The 13078-nt window shown below is 42.1% G+C and overlaps 1 protein-coding gene across 2 annotated transcripts in view; it reads left to right on the top strand.

Annotated features, from left to right (window-relative positions):
* The window catches only part of FAM53A (family with sequence similarity 53 member A), a 70053-nt gene extending 62672 nt beyond the window's left edge, over positions 1 to 7381 (top strand). For both annotated transcript variants that reach the window (XM_030948516.1, XM_030948515.1), the window contains exon 5: positions 6175 to 7381. In XM_030948516.1, coding sequence (XP_030804376.1) covers positions 6175 to 6498 — 324 coding nt within the window. In that variant the 3' untranslated portion in view covers positions 6499 to 7381. The remainder of the gene's footprint in view (positions 1 to 6174) is intronic.
* The last annotated feature ends 5697 nt before the right edge of the window (positions 7382 to 13078 follow it).

The raw sequence follows: 13078 nt of genomic DNA, 5'->3' as shown, positions 1-13078 counted from the left end.
GATGGCTCTGAGTGGGGCTGGGGATGCTCTCAGTTGTTCAGATCATCTTTGCAAACCACTAAAAGGAAAAGATGCTTTGTCTGAGGGGATATTTAGAGTGTGAAATTTACTGTTTATGTGCAATGCCTGTGATGGATGATTTCTGAATCTGAGTTTGAGGCAGGGGGCAGTAGGTATTTGGGTTGAACTCAATCCATGCTGTTTGTAATCCCTGATGTGTTTGGGGTCTGCCATGCCTCCAGCTTGGCTGTTTGGATTGTGGTGCGATAGCAGTGATGTTAACTGGGTCCTACAAGTTTCCTGGCTAGGTGAGTAGGCTGCTTTACAGCTCTGAGGGCTGCAGTGCCTGAGTTTGAGATCCCCTCAGCAGTGCTGGGCACCCCGTGTGGGTGCAGTGAGGTTCAGTCAGGGAACTGCACCCTGATCTCCCCTCCTGTTCCCCAGGCTTTGTGCATTTTATCATTTTTCACTTGGAGACCTTAACTGTTCCAGTGGTTTCTCTCAGTTTACACAATGAGCAGCCTTGTATTCTGGCATATCTGAGCATAATTAGGTAAATTCAGCATTTCACTTAAGTATTTCTTTAGGACATACTATTTTTTTTTCAACTAATAGCACTAAATAGAAAGCCAAATTAAATCACAGGTTCTTGCAGCTTATAAACAAAGCTTATAAGGATACTGTGGCACAATTTAGAATATGAGCATAAATATCTAGGCCAATAAATAGATCAACTTTCATGGTAGACTACACCAGAAAACTGCACACTTAAATCTAGAACAGTCTGGCTAGTGGGAGATGAAAGCCTGTTACATCATGATGCTGTTTAGCATCTGATGTGAAATGAGTTGATGGCAGTTTCCTTCCCTCCCTGGGCACCTACATCTAAAAAACTTGAAATCATCTTTGAAGATACAGCAGAGACAAAGCACTGAACAGTTGTCATTTCAAGTCATAGCCATATTGCTGTGTATTGCTGTCAGCTTGTAGTGAGTTTTAACTGGGTCTTTGGCATTGCAAATAGAGTTTTACCTTATTTGACTACAAGAATTGCAGCAGTAATTCTTTCTCTGCTGGAAGGAATGGTTATTATAGTTCAGTGTCTATTTACATGGCAGAATGTTAGAGGCTGTTTGCTCTTTCTCATTCATATCCACTATTCCAGTCCTTTTCTGATTACTAGCTACAGATGATAACATAAACATGACATTTTTAATATATAAAAGTACATGTCAAATTTCCAGGAAAATGAGGGATAACTGCAGAGTTAAAAAAGAAACAGCATCTTTGGTTCCCAAATCAATTTGAACAGAGACTTGATTTTGCCCATGAAGGTGTCAGGAATTTTCTTGGGATTTGATGGTTTCCCCATAATATACAAATAAGTACATAAGAAATGGTTTTGTTCACTACTTGTTTTTTAACCTGGTGCAAGAAAAATAATTATGGGTCTTTTGATTTACTTCAAATGCTTAACTTAAAAATCTGCAGTGGTTTTGGACCTGAAGTATTTTCCTAGACACTTGAATTATAAAATCTAATTTATTTCTACAGCTTTTAATTTCTTGTTTGAACAGGGAGAGATTCTTTCCCACTTAACTTAGGGGTTTAACTTCTAGTGCATTAGCAAGCCTCAAGCATATAACATGATGGAGAATACTATATTGTTTTCCTGCTGTCAGCACCACTTTGTACCAGTGAAGCAGCATTTCTACTCAGCTGCATGTTTCTTGAAAGCAAAGGTTATCTACAAACACTAGAGTGTTCACAAAATGCTCAGTGCAATTCAAGACAGAAAAGTCAGAGTCAAATGTCAAGAGATTTACTCTACAGAGAGATTAATAGTTTGTTACAGAAACACAGCATTTTTATTACTGTTTTTCACTTCATGCATAGTAAAAGATGCAGGGATTGGGACTGTGATAGGATTTTTTTTTAATCTGTACAACAAGTTGACATTTCTAATTGTTTACAGTAGACACTGTACATATCTACAACTTTGTCACAGGTGAAGGTACTAATGTAATTAGGTGCTTGAAGTAAAAATTCAGTGTACAGGAGGGAGGGACACCCTGCAGATGTGTGTGTGGTTGGCTGTGATGTCAGCCAGGTGATGGTTTGTTCCATGTGATGGAGCCCTGCTCAGCACCAGGCTTTTGTGTCAGTTCTTACAAAGTTCTTCCTTAAGCCTCCCCCTTAGCTTCACTGAATGGAATCTCTTCAAAAAACAAATTTATTCCCTGGTTGGGTTTTGTTGCTGCTGAGACTCAGCTGTGACCTCTTTGGGGACAGGTCTGAGACACAAATGCATTGTGCTGTTTGTGGTGCTTCTGATCTGAAGTTTAGCTATGAGTTACCATCAGTAAAGGCATTTTTGGAGCCAGTCTCACTAATCTACAGGAAACCTAATTCAAGGAAGTGAAGTAAGGACCCATGAAGCTCTCAAAGGGAGAAGTGCAGCCCATCTGACTTGCCCCATCTCCATCAACTGGCTAGATACAGGGAAGGAACAAAAAAGCCACATGTTGCTCCATGCTTGGCTTCTGCTACTTCAGTGTTTTGCTCTTGGGTTAGATGCTGATGCTCCAGGAAATTCCACAATCTCCTCGTCATGAGAACCACTGCACCATCCATGTATTTCATATTACAGGTAGAGAGACAGTCAAGAAATCCTGTGTGCCAGTCTTAAAGCAGCATCTCTTGTGCCATTGCAGGCAGAAGTCTCAGGATGGGACAGGAAGCAAACCAAATAATCAGTCTGATTAGTCTGGTGAATTCCCTCTCTGCCCAAGCCTGTGCCTTCAGGGAGCAGCCCATCAGTGATGCTGAGAAAGCAATAGCATGGGCTGAGGGCTTGTGGTGGTTTCAGGCTTCCTCTGCTCCTCAGGGAGTGCCAGCTGCTGCAGCTGCATCTCTTCAGAGCAGCTGGATCTTCACCCCCACTCAAAAAGCCAAGGGGTGGACTTGGAGGATGATGGGGGCTTGGGGGAGAAGCATGAGAACTGCTGCTCCCATTATACACTAGGTTTTCATGCACATAAATGTCTTATTTTTTCCCTTGACTACTGTAGCAAATGCTCTAGTTTTGTTAGTAAAACAAAAACAACCTTTTTATTGCTTCTTATATTTGGAAAGTGATGTATTATGGGTTTCTGAAGTGAAGGTTTAATAAAGAGTACAGACATTAGCTTCCTTTCAAGCTGCTCTGGGCCTTTCTTGTTTGCTTTGTATGGCAAGGGTCTAGAGAGATTTCTTTTATTTCCTTCTCCACCATTGTTTTTGGTACAAAGTTGGGGTTTTTTCCTTAATATTCAGACATTTTATCGCCTCACTTCTTTTAAAACTCTGAGGGGTTTTTTTTCCCTTTTTTTCCATCACACAAAAGAATACTTCTAGCTGATTGAGTTCTATCCATTGCCAACTGTGGACTCTTTTGTCGTGCTAGTCCAGCATCTTTTATAAAATGAGGACCATTGAGCGAGTACTCGCAGGCTCCCCACTGAGCACAATTGTTCTTGAAAGGTGTGGTACTGTACCAGTGTAGCATGGAAAGCTGCAGTTCAGAGGGCCTGAATGCATTGCAATTTCTACCTTTTGCTTTGTGAAAGGAGCTGGATTGTGCTGCGAGATAATAAATCCACCTATTTTTAGTTTGGTGAGGTTGTGACAAGTGGGTGAACAAAGAACCAGTTGAATGCACTTGCAGTTGTGTTGAAACCAGCTAAAAGTTCCCATTCACGTGGTTTCAGCACAGTACAGCTAACAGGCAATTTTCCATTTATGTACACAAACCTTCTAGAAAGACAGCTGTGTGGTTGGATTAATTTCTAGCAGTAAATTGAATAAAAGATATCTTGAAGGGGGACTTAGGAATTCCTTTCTAAGACACTGAAAGCAGAACTTTCAAAGCTTCTCTTTATTTGGTTCCTTTTCTTCCCAGTTCCTACTATAATTTTAAAGAACTGAAAATATTGTCCCCTGTATGGAGATAGAACACATATTGTGTTTTTCAAAGCAATGAGATAGACTTAGGATTAAAATATACTTTAATGTTTTTTACTTTAAAAATATACTAGTTTGCTTTTAAGTAAATAGGAGAGAAATTTGTACCTGTTAGTCATAGAAAGAAACTCAAATGTTCTCAAATGTTTCTGCTTGAATAAAATGTAAGTGAGCTATATGGAAACATTTTGAAAGCAGGAATGTATATTATACTGAAGCTGTTTTCACAGGGGAGTGAAATGTGAAAATAGAAATCTTTTAGATCATGCAAGGTTATTTATCTTATTGATGTTAGTCACATGCAAAATTGGATGTGGGCTTTAACCATGGCTAACAAAGACTTTGAATTCCTCCTGACAGAACTATAACTAGCAGTATTCTTTTTCTGAAACCTCATCTTCAGATGCAGGCCTTGGAGTTACATAAATCAGCTCCTAGATGAGGTCTCTTTTTGTCTGTTCAAACAAATTAGATTATCCCTTATAGCTCTTTCTGCCTGGAAATGTATGACTTGTTAACTAACCATCTAATGTGTGTTGTGAGCTATGGAAGCTGTTTGAGCAGGGGAAGAGCAAAACAAACCTCTGATCAGTAGAGAAATGTATTGCATTGGTGTGTTGAATGTGGTGCAGGCTCAGGGCATGCTGCTGCAATGCCTTTCCTCTGGAGGGCTACCAGTGATGGAGCCACCATCCCATCCCACCCTCAGCCTGCCTGTGCAGTGACTGAGCTCCAAACCTCGAGTGCTCTGCTTTGTACCTTTACCTGAACTTTCCCTCCAGTGAGCTTTCCATGCAGATTTGATGTAGGTATGTCCAAGGAACTCTGTGACCTTGCAGCATGGCTGTGAGATTGTCTGCAAGGTGTTCCACACGTTACATCAACCTAAGGGATCAGGCTAATCCCCTCCCCCTGGTGAGCTTTCCTTGTTTAACCAGCTGTTTACAGACAAGGCTAATTCAAATTTCTTGTGAATTTGTGAAGTTTTGTTTAAAAAATACCCAAAGATATTGGTAAGCTCCCTTATGTGAGTGCTGGTGTGCATTGGTGGAGTAGGAACCATTACTCTGTTGTCTGGAAGAGCATCTGGAATACAGCATACTAGGAATGTTGCAATGTTCCCATTTCAAATAAACAAATATGAAATACTTAAGAAATGACAAATTGGGGGAGGAAGCTGGAAATGGGTGTGAAAGTTGGTCCTGTTCCCTGTGGATCTCCTTGTAATACAATGATTGCTGTCTGTGAGGCTGGAGTCACTTAACCAGTGAGAGACTGAAAATGAGTGTGACATTATTTTGTCTTGCACCACTTCTCAGAGGAGCCCTGGCTGTTTCACCTTCCTCTCACTGGGTGATTACATGAGGTACAATTTGGAAGTTTCTCACTTGTTAAAATCTAAGTTCTGCTCTCTCTATATTTGTTTTTTTTCTTAAATGCTCTCCCTGGATTCTAGCCAAGGATCCCTTACAGCTCCATGAGGAGCTCAGGCATTTTTCCTTTATCTCTGGTACAGAGGTAGCACATTTACTGAGTTTTTCTTTTCTTTTGCCATTATACAAATAAAGATGAGTGCCCCTCTAGTTTTAATAGCCTTTGAATTTAAACAGAATTGCTCCTGAGCTTCCTGTCCAGCTGAAAGACTAACCAAGCAAGATGCTCCCAGTAGAGGTTGGGTTTCTTCTGTTTGAGATTACCCAAATGTGCCAGTTGTCCTGGCAGTCTCTGAGGTGACGCCTGAGGGCTCATTGTCTGCAGGGGAAATTAATTGTTGACCAGGCTGCAAGGCAGCTGTCTGACCTAAATGCTGGTGTCACCAAATGCTCTGCTCTGGATTTGCCAGAAACCCAATACAGCAAACTGGGTGGGTGTTTCTCTTTCCTCATGTAGTTGACCAAGGGTAGGTTTTTGGCTCTTCCTGCATAAAGAAGGGGACTGTTTTTCTCACGGATGGGAATCTAGGCAAAATATCCATGCAAAGCCTGACTGTGTAGTAAGTAAATACCATTCTTCCTCTTCCTTCATGCCTCTCATTTCGAGGATTACTTTAAACACGTGGCACTCTTGAGTACATACACTCAAACCATTCAAGAATTTCAAGAATTTATTCTGTTCGTCCTGTCAAGTCATGTTTAATATAGTCATGGTTTCTCTTTTTTTTTTTAATTGCAGACTTTAAAAAATTCCAAAAGTCTTTGCTCCCTTGACTATGAAGATGATGATGATGACACACAAATGAAGACAATTGTGTCATCCCCATGTGACTCAAATGATCTTATGAACATCATCACCCCTGGCTCCAGCCCGATGAAAGAGCAGCTGGATGAAGGGAGGCACCACGGGTCGTGCCAAGGTGGCTTCAAAACAAGGGATTATAAGAAAGCAGACACGGTGTGCGAAAGCGACGAGGACACGAGCGATTGTGAGAGCACTGAAGAAGGAATCTTCCCTCTAGACTGTGGGGACTTGGACCTGGAGCAGATTGAAAACAACTGAGACTCCCAAGTTGTGTGCTAGAATCAGAATTGTTCTAAATTAAAGTGATAGAGGATTACCTTTGCCATGCATAATCCATGTCCCTGAATCTCTGTATTGCCTATCTTTGGGGCTGTGTTAGAAGAAATGTTTCAGGTGGGGGAAAAACGTGAACCATTGTTACCTGTTTAGTCTATTGGTCAATATGTGGATGACAACAACAACAACAACAAAAAAAAAAGTAGGAGGTTAAATGTTATTTTGAACATTAAGGAATAATTTTGATTAAAAATTTCCTAACAAATATTTTGCATTTTTATGGCTTTTACAGTTCTGGAGAAAAAGCATCTCTATTTTGAAACGAATTTTCAGAAGGGCATTCTATAAAACTAAATCTGTCTACAGTGATTCTGGTGCGGGTCTATGTTGCTTTTGTTAAAGAGCTTAATGTGAAAAGTGAATTGCATAATGAAATTGGTAATAAACCTTCAGATAGAACTCTTAAAATATCTGGTTGACAACTGGTCCAAAATATTTAACTGCCATCTTTGACAGTGTCTGGTTAAAAAACAACTTCATAACATGTACAAATGTTCTTTTCATACATTCAGGACTTTTTTGATCAAAATATGGTAGTGACCTTAAAGGTTAACATTTTTCATTATTTTACTACTTGAATTGTTTTCTAGCCTGAAGCAATGCTAATTTAGGTGGGCCAAAACTGCAAGTAGCTGCCCACCTACTTGGTCATTATGTTTTCTGTGTTTCAAAAGAATGTACAACAAGAGCACTTGAACTTTTAGACAGGGACTTTGTAATGATCAATTCCCCAGGAGGTGATCCCTTCAGCAATACTAGAAGGAAAATAGTCCTTGAATTAAATAAAATGACATTTTGCTTTGCACTTGTGTCTGTTCATGGATTTTACTGGTGAAAAATGTGGTAGATTCTGTAATGGGGTATTTATGCATGGAATTTGGTGGAGGGGAAGGGCAGATTTCTGGTTGTCTGAAACAAAAGTGATGTCAGGTTTGTCTGGAGCTCTGTGAAATAACTCATGCTGGATCCCAAAAGTGTCTCAATGATTACATACACTGGACTCATCTCAAATGTCATACTGCACTCATTGCAGACTATTGCAACACATACTTTTTAGTTCAGCTACAATAAGAAAGTTCCTCAACAACGGGGACAATTAGCCTTCAAATGGTTAAATGGGGTAGGAAACTCAGATAATGGCATTTTAGTCCATCATGTTAGTGTGCTTAAATGAGCCAACTCCTACTGGAACTTGTGCTGTAAAACCAAAATACAGCAACCAAGTCAGCTCATGGAATATGATTAAAATATGAAAAAAAAATATCTTGAGGGATGTGCCAAAGTTTGTGGCAAGGTATGATACAGGATCCAGCCATGTGGTTAGGGTCAGCCTTTGATCATAAAGGGATTGGCCCTTAATTACTGAACAAGTGCACATAACTCAGAATCTAAACAAAATCTTAAAATTCAGTGAGATGCTCTAAACTTTTTTCTTTTACAGCTCCCACTGAAGTGGCAATGGTCTGTGCTATTGATACTGGCATGTGTGTGTAGTGAGGTGCAAGAACACTGCAGAGACTTGCCAGGTTCTTGGTGTGTTCCTGCACATTGTGTGGGAGCAGTGAAGCTGCTCTCTGTTGATGAAAATCACTCTCCTTTCTCTAGATGAGTAAATAAAGGAGTTGCTCTTGGAGCAAAGACTTGAGTTCCTTCAGAAGCTCCTGTAGGGAATGTCTCACCTTACAGACGCTTGCCGTAGGGCAGCACAGAGCCGACAGGTGCTGGCACAGACAGCTGTTTGGAATAATTCTGTGTGATGGAGGATCACTATTCCTGGTGTTTTTCCTCCAGAAACAGCGAGTGAGGTACAGCCAGAACCCTCACTGTAGATGGGAAAATGCTGCAGTGTGGTGATGACACTGTGGGTAGTGGAACAGCCCAGCTCACTCCTGGGCTGCAGTTGCTGGCTGCAGAACTGCTTTTCCTCTCTCAGTACTCTTAATTGAGCAATAGAGGTAAGTAAAAGTGAATCAGCTTTAATGCAGGATTGTAGCAAAGGCCAATGGTACAACTGGGATCACTTAAAAGCTAATTTACCTATTTGAAAGCACTAGTTAAAAGTGTAATGGCATGGAATAAGAAAGCTAATGTGGCAATCCATTTAGCTTTTCCTCCCCCAAGGAAGACAAGCTTCTGGAAGAAGTAAAAGAAGAAAATGCCTCAGAGGACACAGATAGAAGGAGGTTAAGATGTGCACTGTCAATGAAAAAATAACAAAAGCTGAAGCTATCAATAAGATGGTGATAAAGCAAAGGCAAGGGTAGACAACCAGATAATATTTGTTCTAGCTTTGAAATACAGCCTGCCTGTGGTGTTAATGAATTGCTTTTGTAGGTTTGCTGTTTTCAGTCAACACAAAGCCACATTCCTACCCTGTCCTTGGAGTAGGAAGGGGTTTCCCAAGGGAAGTTACAGATACATTTGCTCATGGTAACACAGGACTCAGTCTCCTGCTAAGCCAGCTGTTAAAACTCTAAATAGCCTTTTCATGGAAGCAAACAGAAAGGAGTGGATTTGGATACTGAAGAATGAATTTCATGACAGTAGGAAGTAGTAATTATCTAGTTTAGGCTTGTGTTAGTCGGTGACAGGAAAATAAGCAGTTGAACAGCTGTGCAGTGACACTGGCAAATGAAGAAATCTGCTGGAAGGAATCTGTGCACTTTGTCTGCACATTCCAGTGTAATCCCCCATGAGAACCAACAGCAAAAGGAATTGTTGGTTGAAACTTCCTTCAGATGGGGCAGGCTTGGACTTTGCATCCACCCTGTGAGATCAGAAATCCCTCTCTAAAACAAAATCACAGATGATGAACATGGCCCCTTTGCTCTTGCTTATAGGATGGTGTAGAGGCTGTTGAGCAAACAAGGAAAAGTGTAGTTTCAGAGGCTGAGTTGTGCTTGGAAGCAGCTGAGTGGGCTGTAAGCAGCTCTGCTCTGGGAGTGGTTTCCTTCCATCTTGCACCCAGTGTCAGAACGGAAGGCTGTGTTGCGTGGGGCTGTGGGAGTTGCTCTAGGTCACTTATCTTTCATTTTTATTACAACCTGGATAACAAAGTAGTATGCACATTAAATCCACAGTCAACAGGAAACTGGAGAGATGTGAAAGATAAGATAGCATTAGAATTCAAAATAATCTTGTAGAAATGGTTGCAGCAGGGAGGAGATGGTAGGGAAAGACAAGATCCTTTTTAGCAAGGCACTAAATTTAGGTAGGGTAAAACAGCTGCACAAATTCAGAGTTGTGACAGCTTGCAAGCACTGTTTCAGATGAAGCTGGTCCTACTGGTGCTAGAAAAGCTTCAGGCTGGGGTTCACAAATGGTAATGCATTTGGGGAGATCCAAGATAATCCTGTACTTTAGAGGTGCAACTTGAGACACTGCACATAGGGCAGGAAATGGCAGTGGAGAGTGGTGTGACTGATACCTTGAAAATGTGGGAAAAGGCGCTTGTGAGGATGCAGTGGAAGGACTGAGCTTGGAATCATATGGTAGACGAGACTTAGATTGTAGCTAGGATGAGTGGTAGCTTCTTCTAAGGCTAAGTATTTAAAAAAAGGGTAGGGAGTCATTGAACAGATGTGTGGGGAGCCAGTAGTAGCCATTCCAGAAATGGGGATCTGTTAAGAGCAAGACATCTGTCAGCAGCAATAGCTGTGCTACAGCTTGCTTTTGGGCAAGGGACATGGCTGGCTGACTTTCCACACTCCTTTTCCTCTGGATCTGTGCAGTTTGCATCTCCAAGCAAGCTTTGACGTTTCAAGGTAAATAACTGCTGGAGAAAGAGCACTTGAAAATAAGGTGGCAGGGAGAACACTCTGGAGCAGAAAGGAAGGACCTCTCATGCATGCAGCTGGGATCTGTGGGTCCTGCTCAGTGCTGACACTGTTAGAATATAGGCCTCTGTGGTGTAAAGTTGGGCTAAATCATCTCAGAAAAACATAAATATGTATTTTTGTGTATGCAGGTCCATTCTGAGGGGCGGTGCCTAGTGAATTTACCTTTGCTTTCAAATCACAGGTGAAGTTGCTGGTTACCTGTTGGTGTAAAGATGGCCTCTACCATTCCTCTATAAACCCACAGGTTGGAAAGCCCTCAGTGGAGGTCGGCAGATGCCAGGATAATTTTTCTCAATCTGTTCACTGTGTTTATTTTGCATTGTTTTTTTCAAAAGTACCCAAATCTAGATCTGTGTGCTTGCAATTGGGCTGTCACAGCAGGGCTCATCCTTTCATTAGGAATCATCCAGTGCTGCTCAGCAGATCACCTGGGATGTTTCCTTCAAGGTCCTGTCATTAGAAGAGGTGACACAGCTGTGCTGGTGGCATGTGTGACACAGGCTCCTCTTACCTGGATGTGGTCCAGGAGCTGCAGGCTGGCACTTCCACCACATCTCTGCAACTTTTCATCACCATTATAAAAGGATGAGCATCAAATAGCTGGGTTCTGGGGCCCTGCTTGTTCGTCCTTGGACCCCTTGGTGGAGCTTGTTAGTTGTTGAAAGGACACAAAATGCAGTTTCAGTGGAGCGTTGCTGCCATATGCTGAGCAGCCCAATCAGGTGTGTTTTCAAAATGAGTTTGGACATCAGTTGTTTTGGAGTTTGTGTGTAGCTAACATCATCCAACTTACTGCTCCCACCACCATCTGGTCACCACCATAGTCACTGGCATGCTGAAATGCTGAGTACTTACTAGGAGAAAATGAGGCTGCTTTCACTATCTGCAGCTTCTTGGACCCATCAGCAGTACTGCTTTTATGGATTTTTCCTGCTGTAAAATGCCTTTGAGATCTACTCTGTGTGCTTTGAGCCAGGGAAGTATGGCATGAACTCCATAGAAACAAGTCTAAAACTTCCTTAGAGCAGCATTTCATTTCTTAAACTCTTTAAAACCCAAACCATAAGCTTAAATCTTTCATGATGCCTCAGTTTGGATGAAGAGCTGCGGTCTCCTCATTCAGGTAAGCCTGTGTGATGTGAGCAGTGATGTGAATTGGAAGTGAGGGCTATTCTGTAGAGGACTCAAAACTTGTGTCCCATTTTCCCAAACTGACTTGGCTGAACTCCCTGCAGCAACGTGGAGTGAGGTTGTACTCCCAGAGCACTCAGGTATGGCCTGGGATGGTGTTCAGCTGCCCCAGCTCCACATTTTTCGGTTAGGTTTTCCTTTCTTTTTTCTTTTTTTTTTTTTTTTTTTCTCTTCTTTGCTTCATCTCACAGCTACTCTGCATCAGGTGAAGGCTTTGGGGACACTGTCTGAACAGGCTTCTGGAAATGTCAGAGCTCATGATGAAGTGGGAACACCAAAGGAAAGGTCACTGCTGTAGCCCTTGCTTGTGATTTTGCTGCATGACTTTGCTTTGTTATCCCAAAGCTCTTTCCATGCACTGAGATGTGTTCCCATGGATAATGGAGCGTGTTGTTACATGAATGGACAATCTTGCAAAATACAGAAAGGTGCACAAGAGCAAACTGTGGGTCTGTAGGCAGCCTTGACTCTGCTGTTTGCTAATTCTGAGGGACTTTTCAATGTTCATCTACCTCTAGCACAGTTTTGAAAACATTATGTGGTAGAAATCCTCCACTGAAACAAGACAGGAAAATATGCTACTTGTGCAGATTTGGTCATCAGCATTGTCATGACCTTTGTAAGTCCTATGAGGAGCAGCTGAGAGAGCTGGAGAGAAAAAGCCTGGAGACAAAGAGGCTGAAGAGAGACCTTGTCACTCTACAGCTCCCTGTGAGGAGGTCAGAGCCAGGTGGGGACCACCTTCTTCTCCCAGACAACCAGTGAGAGGATGAGAGGACAGAGCCTCAAGCTGCTCCAGGGGAGATTCAGTTTAGGCATCAGGAAAAATTTATTCATAAAAAGAGTTGTTAAGTCTTGGAACAGACTGCCCAGGGAGGTGGTGGAGTCACTGTCCCTGGAGGTGTCCAAGAAATGACTGCCCATGGCAGTGCTGTGGTCCAGCTGACAAGGGGGTGGTTGGTCAGAAGGTTGGACTCAATGGCCTTGGATGTTTTCTCCAGCCCAAATGACTCTGTGTCATTCTGTGTGGCCACATCAGAGTCAGTCTCTATGCAAGCATACAGCCTAAGATTACTGCAGTTGTTGTCTGATAGAATGGATCCACCAGAGAGGAAATAAGAGACAGGTTTTGCAGATGTCTTCATAGCTTTTTACTTGCCAAGACAGCAATGTCCATGCCTAGGGAGCAAAGGATTTACTCTGGAATTTAGTCTGGCTATTACAAGATGATCTAGTTCTGGTTTTCCCCTCTGACTCATAAGCATCCCTAGTGCCTCCCCATCCCCATCATTCTGTTCTATCCTCTGGACTGCTCAGTTACATCCATTATCCTCTCTCAGTTTGTAAAATTATGTCCAGAGCTGGTTTGTTGGATGGATTTGGGTGGTGTGTGAGCTACCTGGGCAGTGAGAGAGCCGGGACAGCAGGTGTGTGCCCATCCCATGTGAAATGTTCGGAGAGCTGAGATGTTG

The sequence above is a fragment of the Camarhynchus parvulus genome, chromosome 4, assembly GCF_901933205.1.
Source record: "Camarhynchus parvulus chromosome 4, STF_HiC, whole genome shotgun sequence".
Classification (NCBI taxonomy): Eukaryota; Metazoa; Chordata; class Aves; order Passeriformes; family Thraupidae; genus Camarhynchus; species Camarhynchus parvulus.
Note: the sequence above shows the minus strand (reverse complement) of the source record. Positions and strands in the feature narration are given on the sequence as shown.